Source organism: Callospermophilus lateralis, chromosome 7, assembly GCF_048772815.1.
Source record: "Callospermophilus lateralis isolate mCalLat2 chromosome 7, mCalLat2.hap1, whole genome shotgun sequence".
Classification (NCBI taxonomy): Eukaryota; Metazoa; Chordata; class Mammalia; order Rodentia; family Sciuridae; genus Callospermophilus; species Callospermophilus lateralis.
The window spans coordinates 7,034,528-7,045,978 of NC_135311.1; the positions used below are offsets into that span (position 1 = coordinate 7,034,528).

General features: G+C 39.0%; 1 protein-coding gene across 5 annotated transcripts; it reads right to left on the reverse strand.

The window, feature by feature from the left end:
* Nucleotides 1-1,321: 1,321 nt before the first annotated feature.
* On the reverse strand, nucleotides 1,322-11,056 carry Rit1 (Ras like without CAAX 1). Of its 5 annotated transcripts, none has more exons than XM_076862174.1 (6): nucleotides 10,995-11,056; nucleotides 10,339-10,486; nucleotides 10,115-10,171; nucleotides 6,449-6,522; nucleotides 6,038-6,229; nucleotides 1,322-4,335 (listed from the first exon to the last, which is right to left on the reverse strand). In XM_076862174.1, exons 2-6 carry the CDS (start codon nucleotides 10,442-10,444, stop codon nucleotides 4,105-4,107), a joined length of 660 nt encoding a protein of 219 aa, XP_076718289.1. In that variant the 5' UTR covers nucleotides 10,445-10,486; nucleotides 10,995-11,056; the 3' UTR covers nucleotides 1,322-4,104. The 5 variants fall into 5 exon arrangements, with proteins under 5 accessions (XP_076718289.1, XP_076718291.1, XP_076718288.1 ...); XM_076862176.1 differs by lacking the exon at nucleotides 10,995-11,056 and adding an exon at nucleotides 10,957-10,993; XM_076862173.1 differs by lacking the exon at nucleotides 10,995-11,056 and adding an exon at nucleotides 10,901-10,987.
* Nucleotides 11,057-11,451: the final 395 nt, after the last annotated feature.

An 11,451-nucleotide genomic window follows, 5' to 3' on the forward strand; every position in this document is an offset into this window, starting at 1 on the left:
CATGGTGGTACATGTCTGTGTATGCAAATTTTATCTAAACTCCAGAGTGAAGATGGTATTTTATATTCCTTTGAATCCTACTATGCTTCATGCTTGCAGAAGAGGCACTTGGGCTGAACTTCATTACCTATGCTAACAGAGATTACATTAAAAAATGGAAGGCCCTTTCTCCATTACCCTTGTTTCAGTGGTAGACAACATTGACTCATTCATGAGTTCATGGGCATTTGGGCTGATTCCATCACTCAAAAATATTCCATCATTCAAAAATATTCCATCACTCAAAAAATGTTAAATAATGAGTAAACAAATATATTTCTTCAATGTCCAAACTAGGTCATGTTGGTTACCAACACTAGTACCTATTTATGGTAGTGGAGATAAAAGCAAAGACTTTCACATAAGCTCAGTGCAGTAGTGCATGCCTGTAACCCCAGCAACTAGGGAGGCTGAAGCAGGAGGATCACCAAATCCAAGACCAGCCTCAGCAATTTAGCAAAGCCCTAAGCAATATAGTGACACCTGTCTCAAAATAAATAAAAAAGAACCAGGTGTGGTGGTACACACCTGTAATCCCAGTGACTCAGGAGGCTGAGGCAGGAGGATCACCAAGTTAAAGGCCAGCCTCAGCAATTTAGCAAGCCCCTAAGCAACTTAGAAAGACACTGTTTCAATACAAAAGATTAAAAAAAAAAAAAAAAAAAAAAAAAGAGCTGGGGATGTGGCTTATCAAGTGCCCCTGGGTTCAATCCCTGTTATCTAAATAAATAAATAAAGGATGGAGGATATATCTTAGCGACAAAGCACACAGTGGGTTTAATCTCCAGTACAAAAAAAAAGTTATTCTCATTCTTGCACATCTTAGTTCATACGTATTTGAAACAACTGCATAATCTTCAATTAGGAGGCAAATGTACTATAGTTTTCCATTTGTGTTTTCTTATCTGCTCACAAAGAAGTAATCTCTGAATCAATACTCACTAGCAGTTGACCATATGTTGTAGGCACTCAAATATTTTTGAATGATGGAATCAACCCAAATGCCCATGAACACATGAATGAATCAAGAATGAAATAATGACATTTGCCGGTAAGTGGATGAAAATGGAGAACTTCATGCTAAGTGAAATAAGCCAAACTCAGAAAATCAAGGGTAAAATGTTTTGTGTCCTATGTGGAAGCTACAGCAGAATGAGGGAAAGTTGGTGTGTGGGGGGGACTTCAGATAGCATAAACTGAATGGGAAGATCAGTGTAGTAGAAAGTGGAGAACAAGAGGAAGGAGGGGAAAAGGGCAGAAATATGTAATGTATTCAACAAAATCAATATAATAATTTTTAATTTTATTTATTTATTTGGTACCAGGGATCTTACCCAGGGTGCTTAACCACTGAACTACATCCCCAGTTCTTTTTATATTTTATTTAGAGATAGGGTCTTGCTAAGTTGCTGAGGATGGCTCTGAACTCGTGATCCTCCTGCCTCAGCCTCCTGATTGCAGGCATGTACTACTGCACCTGGCTATATATATAATTTTGAGACAGCATCTATCTGAATTGCTCAGAGCTTTCTCAAATTGCTGAGGCTGTTCTACAACTTTCAATCCTCCTACCTCAGCCTTCCAAGTTTCTGGGATTACAGACATGCTATATTTTTTCCTTAAAATGAGCTTTCTATAATGATTCCAAATATTTCTACCCACTCATATAAGTAAAAGAAAAGCCCAACAAATTCTTTGAGTTTTGTATTGTCATACAAATTGTCTTCATATACAAGTGCATAAATGAAAAACTTCCCCCAAAACATCACAGTAGATGAAATTTTGCTAATATATCACAAAGTTAAAACATGTCCCTTTCTGAATTCTAACCAGCTAATTTTAGACATGAGTTTCTGAATCTTTTAATTTACTGATCTGATATGGACATAAACTGTTCCAGTGCCTTTCAATGTGTCCCTGAATTTTTCTCTCTTCAAAGTTCCAGGCAATAATTAATCTTAATGCCCTTGAATTGGATAAAGCTGATTATTTAGAGCTCATAAATTACCTACACTATATGACCACTAAGAAAAGAGATATGACTTACACATATTAGACCCCTCAAACTATCTAGCACCATGAATGAACAAAATTCTCAGTACTAATTAAGCGACTAGTTTATCCAGGAATCAAATATGTGTCAGTAATAAGTCTTAAAAACACTAATCTTATTTTTTGCATATGCAATACAAATTTCCTTCAGTCTTACAGATCTCCTGGCAATACTCTACATTGCAATTATATAACTGTCATTTTCTTGCTTAATGCTAATAATTCCCTAGTTCATTAGTAATGAGAAACTAAGGCATTAAACTTAAAAGGCTCTAAGTTAGTTTAAATGTGGTAAAATACTGTAATAGAATTGCACTGTATTTCTACTTCCATGCTTCTCCAAAGTGCAATGGTTCCTGTGAGATTTTTGTTCTTTGCAGACTCAAATTTTGGGTCTTTCATTTTTAGATGGCTGAGTACCATAAAGCATGATTTATTTGGTAGCAAAAACGTTTTCAGGAGTTTCAAAAAGGACCACTACTCAGAGCTAAAAAATGTCAGAACTTTTCTTTAAATCTAGACCATAAACAGTTAGTTTATAAAGAAAAACATAACAACCCTGTCGTCCTGCTTCTAACAACAACAGAAAACAGTAGGTTGAGCTTTCAAAGAGGTGCTACACAAAATCATCCTCTGAGAGTGACACAAATAGTGCTTCAGTGACGTTGAATACTCAACACGTGACTCATTACTCTTAGCACTTTTGCATTTACTCTCCACAGGTCTATTTGGATAGCAAAATGATTCTGATCCTCAAAAGAGAAGTTACCAGCAATATTTAAAGCAGTTTCTTTCTAGGACTATAGTTTCTCAACTATATATGTGGAGAAAAGTGGTTAGGCCAAACTGTCAAGGCTCAGACAACCCTGAGGTGAACTTAGTAAGGTCCTCTTAAGGAAATCTTAGGATTCCAAACCCAATGTACAAATATTAAAGCTTTATGACTGACCCATTAAACAGAAAAACCACAGACTTTCTTTGAGTAAAGTCTAGTGACTGTTGATGTCAAGGAGGCCACATGATTTTACTCCAATTTTTGAAAATAAAGTCAGTTAACAAAGGGCCTAAAAATCATTTTGCCAGGTCTTGCTCTTCCAAAGAGTACAAGAAAGATAAGGGAAAGTACTAGGAAACAATGTTTTAGTGTGTGTAACTGTGGAGAAAAAATAAATTTGTACAAGGCAATGGCTGTCCCAACTAAGGACAAACAAAAGTTTAGCAATCCAGTGTTTACCTTTGAAGGTAAAGAAAGGCAAAACCCTGAAAAGAACTTAAGAACCTCCAAGGAGAAATTTCCATTACCTTTCATATGCTTCTGTCTATTCTTACCCCTCCCAGTGTCTGGACCAAAGGTGCACTTCTCAGAAAAGCCAGGCTTGTACTGGGAACAATGTTCTGACCCTACCTTTTTCTAGCCAACTTCCTGGAAGCATCTGATCTGATTTACCCAAATCTCATCACTCCATAATCCGAATAGATGTCAGCTCCATAGCTATTTGCTGAACTTTAGCACTGATCTCTTTAGCACTGATTTCCCTGTATGATTTTTATTCTGTGACACGGAAGCTCAGTATGAACAGATGAGACTGAGGTCCTTCTCTGGGACAGTCCCAAGAAACTGAAGTTAAAGGATGATTGGGGAGTGTACAGCACATTCCTCTTGCAAAATCATCAAACACACATGGTATACATATTCTCCCAGGATATAAAAAATTTACATTAATTAATTAACATCAGCAAAATAACCCAAAACAATGGTAGATCAAATTCTAATGTGACAATTTAAAACCAGACAGTGCGTCACTGGGTTAATAAATCAGAATCAACTAAGAAACAATACTTTAAATACCACATTATTGAAAACTCCTAGTAGGCACATCCCCCTCATCAGTTACTTTTAAAATAATGGTCATAACAGGAGAAAGAGCAAGCACCATGCTTACTACTGCAGGTTACTGGACTGCTTCGATCAAGCACTGCAGTTCACAGATAAAAACACTTCACATCTTCCCTTCAAGTTACTGAATCTTTCTTCTTCCGGAATGGGGATTTCAGCCTCTTCCATACACTGCTTTTGGGTTTGGATTTTTTCTCCATAGCCAGCACTGCCTCCTTCTCTTTCTTCCGTATCTCCCGTACAAGGGCATGGAAGACATCATCAATGTAATAGCGGTATGCAGCAGAAGTCTCAAAAAAAGGACAGCTGAACTCCCGGGCCAGAGCCGATCCTTCTTCCTTGGTGACCTTTAAAAGTGCAAACATGAGCAAATTTAGAGGGCTAACAGAAAAACCATTACAACTGTATAAAAGTAAATAGGCGGGGCCGGAATTGTGGCTCAGTGGCAGAGCATTTGCTTGGCATGTGTCAGGCCTTGGGTTTGATCCTTAGCACTTAGCACTACATATAAACATGTAAATAAAATAAAAAAAGATCCATTTACACCTTAAAAAAAAAAAAAAAAAAAAAAAGGAAAATAGGCAACCTTAACAGGAGGAGAACATCTCAACTCTGAAGGTATGCAGACAGAATCCAGGCACTTTTATAATTTGGGGGGACTAGATTACATGGCTTTTTCTGCCTTAAAATTATATCATTCTATTTCTAATCTTTTTTCAAGATAATTTTTTAGAACAGATTACTAAATAGATATGGACATCAATATGCAAGACTAATTTTCTCCACACTTTCCATTTTAAGAAAGAAAAGCACAAACAAAAGAGATATATACTTAAACTATAATACTGAAAATTTTGAGGAACCCCAAATCAATATGTCCAATTCTGGATAGGCCATAATTTCTCCTACTTTTTGGCAGTAAGACTGTTTCTGATTTTCTGCTACCATAAATAGCCTGGCAATGAACACTTTGCATATCAACTCTTGAACAGATTTTTCCAAGGCTTAACAGAGAAGCATTACAAATTGACCCAGGTGTAGTAGTGCGTGCCTGTAATCCCAGACACTATGGAGGCTGAGGCAGGATTGCAAGTTTGAGGTCAGCCTCAGCAATGTATCTCAAAATAAATAAAAAGGGCTGAGGATAGAGCTCAGTGGTAGAGCCACACCTGGGTTTAATCTCCAGTTACCAATAAAAATAAATAAATGGAAAAACAGAAATATTACAAATTTAACAACTGTCAAAATACTTTCAAAAGATTTGTATCATTCATTGCTTTCACTAGTAGTCATGAATGTTTTACTATAATTTCAACCTCTACCACAAACAGCGATTTTAAATATTATCATTAACTTGAAAGTTATCACTTTTTTTTTCTTTTCTTTTTTTAATGGTATAGGGAATTCAATCCAGGGGCACTTAATCACTGATCCACATCCCCAGCCCTTTTTAAGTTTTTATTTTGAGAAGGGGTCTCACCAGGTAGGCCTCACTAAGTAGCTGAGGCTGGCCTTGAACTTGTGATCCTCCCGCCTCAGTTCCTGAGTTGCTGGATCACAGATGTGTGCCACCACACCTATACTGTTTAAACAGATTTATTTCTGAAGTTTTAGTCAATGATCATTCCACGACCTTTTATTTGATGGATATTCTATTCTATTCTGATCATAATCCTGTGGCTTCCTGTAAACTGAGTCCCAAACCAGATTTTATCCATAATATTTTTTTTGAGAGAGAGAGGGAGAGATTTTTTTTTTTAATATTTATTTTTCAGTTTTCGGTGAACACAATATTTTTATTTTTTATTTTTATGTGGTGCTAAGGATCGAACTCAGCGCCCCCCGCATGCTAGGTGAGCGCGTTACTGCTTGAGCCAAATCCCCAGCCCTTTTATCCATAATATTAGCAAATAGATACAGCAAAATTTTCAAGGTTAGGGAGAAGCTAATTTTGATTTTTTTATTTTAAGGCAAAGAAATCTGTAAACCAAGAAACATAAATGACTTATTCTACAAGATGTTAGACAACATTTTCTTCTCTTTCCTCACCTGTCTTAGTTGTTTTAGGTCAGACTTGTTTCCCACAAGAACCACAGGTGTGTCATCAGTACGTCGAACTCGATAGATGAGCTGTTTGAACTCCCGAACTTCATGGAAACTTCGGCGATCAGTGATAGAATAACAAATGATAAACCCTTCTCCTGCCCTCATATACTGATCCCGCATGGCTGTAAACTCTGCCTAAAGAAACACATAGATCAATAATGTATTGATGTAACCAAATCTATATATACTAGCTATTTATTTCAGTTTAAAGAAGAGGTAAGTTGATTACCTGCTATCCTGAGTCAGAGTGCATGAAAAATTAAGAGAGATAAACTAGTGATCTCTGCATAAGCCTTCCCCTCCCATTTATTAGAGTAAAACAGCCTTTACTCATAGCTTTCTGGGATTTAATACCTGTCCAGCTGTATCCAAAATGTCCAGATTGGCAGGCTCATCATCAATACGGATTCGGATTTTATAAGCGTCTTCTACAGGAGGGAAGAAAGGTGTACTATAAATCCATACACACAGAATGAAGTGTCTATTTTAAAATTCATAAAGATACTGAAGTTGATTCCACCCCCGCTCCCTTTTTTTGTACTAGGGACTACACCCAGAGGAGCAGGGCACATTCCCAGTCCTTTTCATTTTGAGACAGGGTCTTGCTAACTTGCTGAAGCTGGCCTTGAATTTGTGATTCTTCTGCCTTAGCCTCCCAGGTCACCACACAACCTCTAAACTTTTTTTTTTTTTTTAAGCTTACCACTGAGCTATACTCCTAGGACTTTTTATTTTAAGACAGGGTCTTGCTAAGTTGCTAAGGCTGACCCTTGAATTTGAGATTCTCCTGCTTCAGCCTTCGGAGTCACTGTGATTACAGACATGTGCCACTGTACCCAGCGCTTTGTATTAATAGTATAGATAAAAGAAAAACCATAACTTACTTTACTACACTTTCTAAATAATCCATATTGTCACAATTATTCCCTTATGTAAGAAATTTTATTTTATGCTTATTACTATTATTATTATTGTTATTATTTTAAGGAGATGGGGTCTTATTTGATCCCAGGAGACTGGCCTCAGTCTCCTGGGATCAAATAATCCTCATGTCTCAGCCTCCTGAGTAGCTCTACACATGCAGGCTAGTGCACCTGGTTTCTTTAAGGTATGTTATTTTAGTAACCTTGGAAATCATAGAAAAGAAGAATAAAAAACCCACTCAAGGATTGGGGTTGGGATTGTGAGGCACCAACATCAATTCTCAACACCGCATATAAATAAATAAATAAACTATCAACAACTAAAAAAAAAAACCCCTCTCAATATTTTCATACCTCAAAACAACTGCTATTTATATCCCAATATATTTCCTTTTAATATATATATATATATATTTTTTTTATTGGTTGTTCTAATATTTTTTTCTTGAAGGGCTGGGGTTGTGGCTCATTGCTAGAGCACTTGCCTAGCACATGCTAGGTCCTGGTTCAATCCTCAGCCTACATAACAATAAGTAAAATAAAGGCATTTAAAAATATATATATTTTTTTTCTTGAATCCCTATTTCTGACCTTTTAATATTTTTTCTTGAATCCCTATTTCAGAGATGAGGAGCCTATTAAATCAGTGTTTCTAGAAACACAAGTCATGGTCCATTAGTATTAGTAAGTTTTGACATAAACTTAATGGGGGGAGCCAACATTAAAATAGATAAGCAAAGACTTTATGGGTGTGGTAGCACGTGCCTACAATCCCAGCAACGATGGAGGCTTAGAGTACAAGCTTGAGACCTTGTCTCAAAAAATAAAAAGGAGGGGTTGGGGTTGTGGCTCAGAGGTAGAGTGCTGGCCTGGCATATGTGAGGCACTGGGTTCGATCCTCAGCACCACATAAGGTAAAATAAAGACAGTGTGTCAGCCCATAATTAAAAAGTAAATATTAAAATAATAATAATAATAATAATAATAATAATAATAGAGGGCTGGGGATATAGCTCAGTTGGTAGAGTGCCTGCCTCACATGCACAAGGCCCTGGGTTCAATCCTCAGCAAAACAAGAAAGAAAAATAAAATAACAAGGAGTGGGGATGGATGGGGCTGGCGTTGTGGCTCATGGTAGGGTGCTTCCCTAGCACGTGTGAGGCACTAGGCTCAATTCTCAGCACCATATAAAAGATAAATAAAGGTATTGTGTCCACCTACAACTGAGGGGGGAAGGACTAGGGATGTGGCTCAATGGTTAAGTACCCATGGGTTCAATCCGCAGTACCACCAAAACCAAAATAAAATAGAAAAGCAAAAGCTTAAATAAGAGACAAAATCCTAGAGAACATTATATTTAGAAAGGTAAGCAAAATTTCATGATATTTTAATTTGCTACAAACATACCTGCATATGTATAATAAGTATCCATCAGCAAAATATATTCATACTTATATTTGTATCAGTTACAATGTAAAGTTTTTCTTTATATAGTTTGTAGCCAAAGTTTAAAACAAAATGCAAACTGGGTGAGAAGGACACCATATCTTTTTGTTTGCCACTGTACCCCAGGGCCTACCCCAGTTCTTGGCTCATAACAGCAACCCAAGAAACCTAAGTAGCTGCTGTTGAATCAGACAGGGTCATTAGATAATGGGAAAAAATATTCACTAATATCAAAAAGTACTTCATGTGACTAGGGATGTAGTTCTATGGCAGACCATTTAATTTTAGCAACTGTAAGGCTCTGAGTGTGATCCCCAACACCAAAATAGATAGATCGATAGATAGATAGATAGATCTGGTATAGTACCTGAAAAACAAAAACTGTTTCTATTTTCCCCAAATCCACAGAAGTACCTACTGTATAAAATGACCACATCCAAAGCTGGGCTACCACTGAACACTCTTTTTGGCTTTATGGAAAACAGCAGCAGGGGCCTGACCTGATGGAAAGTCTTTCTAGAGACCCAGTATCATGGTAAAGTGCCACATACTGAAAATAACAGTGGTAAGACCACCTTTCTGTGTCCTCCCTCACCTTTATTTATTTATACTAAGATATAATCCCTTAGAATTAAACCTGCTTCCTTAAGATTTAGGGATGACATTAGTGTTCTTAGTCTTAGGAGAAAAGAACAATTAAAACTAAAAAAGCAAAACAAACAAAATGACTTTTTTTACTCTATCAGCATTCTGACAATAAGAGAGTTAAAGACTACAAATGACAGGGAAAATGATACCACTGTATAATGAACTTCAGGTATAAGGAAGTAAATGAAAGGCTTCAAGTGGAAGAAGTCCAGGCCGTACATGCCTGGGTTGTAAGAGTTCAGGAGGCTGGCTCTACTTGTTTTTCTGCTTCCTTTTGTGGAAGTTCAAACCAGCTGACTCATACTTACAGTCAGTTTCAAGTCAGACCCTTAGAGAAGTGATAGTAAGTGGCCTTTAAGCTTTGCCTTTAGTCTAACCATACAGCACACCAACCAAAAAAAAAAAAAAAAAAAAAAAGACAAAGAAAGTTGTCCCATTAATACTCAGCTTAATTCAGAGACTAAAGAAGGCCTATGTTTAAAAATCTAGAAAAAAAGAACTATTCAATTGTTTACCAACCACTATTATATCCTTGATTCTAAATAAATCTGAATTAGATAATGAAAAAGGCTCAAAATATAAACAAAAATTTAACAATATTTCATGGTTTTTTTTCCTCAGGTTAATATGCTCTTTCTGGTATTGGAAATAATACTTTCTGGTATTATTCAAAATAAACATGTTTGAAAGGTTTGTTTCTGCAAAGAAAAACTGAGTATTTATTATTAATTGTTTTTTAAAATTGACATTTACCAAACATTTAACAAGATACCTCCCCCCCTTTTTTTTTGTACTGGGGATTGAACTCAGGGGCACTTGACCATGATCCACAAACCCAGACCTTTTTATTTTTATTTTGAGAGTTGCTGAGGTTGGTCTTGAACTTGCAATCCTCCCATGTCAGCCTCCCAAGTGGTTGGGCTTACAAGTTGGCACCACCACTTCTGGCTCTAAGATACTTTTACAAGGTGTATTTGGAAACCTAAGAGAGAATCTGACTTACCAATGGTGGGGTCATGATCTTCTGGGAATCTGTGGCTGATGAACTGCATGGTCATGGCTTCAAAACAAGAAATGAGTTAAAATCCTCACCAAGGTGACCCACAGAAAGGACTGAAAGTATCAACATTGCACAACAAATAGCCAGTAACCCCACTAGCTTGGGTAGAGGTCATTTATTTGAAGTTCCTGTTCATCCTTACACATAAAATGGAAAATGTCACCTACCACTCTTCCCCACACCACCAGCACCCAGCATCACTAATTTGTACTCCCGTGAGAGCCCTGCAGGGTTGCTACAGCAGCTACCAACAGGGCGAGTTCCAGAATCCATTGTCCTTTTGGGAAATCCTGGGCGGCCCCACGGAAAAGCCACCTAGAAGGAAAGCAAAGATATCTAATGCAGGGTGGACACGCCATGCCGGCGGTCCCGAAGCGCCCTACTTTCCCAGACGTATTATGGCCTATTGCTCTTAACACCTCAGAAATCTTTCTGGGGCCCCAAGAAGCCCCACATCCTCACTCTCTCGCTCTGAGATGCTACCGTCGTATGACACATCACAGGTTTCCCCACTTACTTCTCCCACAAAGAAAGAGAGACAAAGAAATTTACAATCTTTTCACAACGGGGCACCAAGACAAGAAAGGGAGCCAAGTGGGAAGCCTGGGGTCTGGGGACCAAACGCAGGCTGCTGCTGGGCTGCAGGAGCTCGCTCCACCGCGGCGCGAGGTTCCGCCCCCTCCCCGTTCCCGGCCCCACCGTTCCCCAGGCCCTGGCGCCCCCAGTCACCTCCGGCCGCTGGGCCCCCGCGGGCACGGAGGCCCCGCGGTCCGCTGAGCACCCACCAGGTGCTCCTTTGCTGGCGGGAGGATCGGGCACTGACCTGTGACCCCCTCCCGCAGCCGGGTAAGATGGCGCCACCGGCACTGCGTCCCCAAGGGAGGGGCAGGGCCGCCCCGTGACGCCTGCGGGTGCCCCGCCCTCGCGGGGCGGGACATCGCCCCTTCCAGGTCCCCAAACCTAGTTCCGCAACGGGCCACAAAGGCCCACTGGTCACGTACTAGTTTCAAGGTTTGCACAGACGTGGGTATTAAGGCAACAGCATTAAGCGAACTGACCAGTCAGGAGGAGGCAGCGCGTGATACGCAGGGGACCTTTCAAAAGAGCATCTGAACAGTGGCGTCTGCTGGTGGTTGTCTTGGGACAGACGTAATTTAAACCAGTTTAAGGCCAAAACAGAGCAAATGAGGAAAGGGACCACCTCACCCCTCAAATTCTCCCAAAACAGAGGACTGAGATGGAATTTAGGGATGAGGACTCTCCTCCATTGCAGAAAAAGC

Bases quoted from the DNA above. Each gene is read 5' to 3' on its own strand.
- Rit1 (XM_076862174.1), bottom strand. From the start codon at position 10,444: ATGGATTCTGGAACTCGCCCTGTTGGTAGCTGCTGTAGCAACCCTGCA. The intron at 10,172-10,338 runs GTAGGTGACATT...CTTGTTTTGAAG, and splicing joins TGGTGGTGTGGGGAAGAGTG to CCATGACCATGCAGTTCATC. The intron at 4,336-6,037 runs GTGAGGAAAGAG...GCACTTTTAAAG, and splicing joins ACCTAAAACAACTAAGACAG to GTCACCAAGGAAGAAGGATC.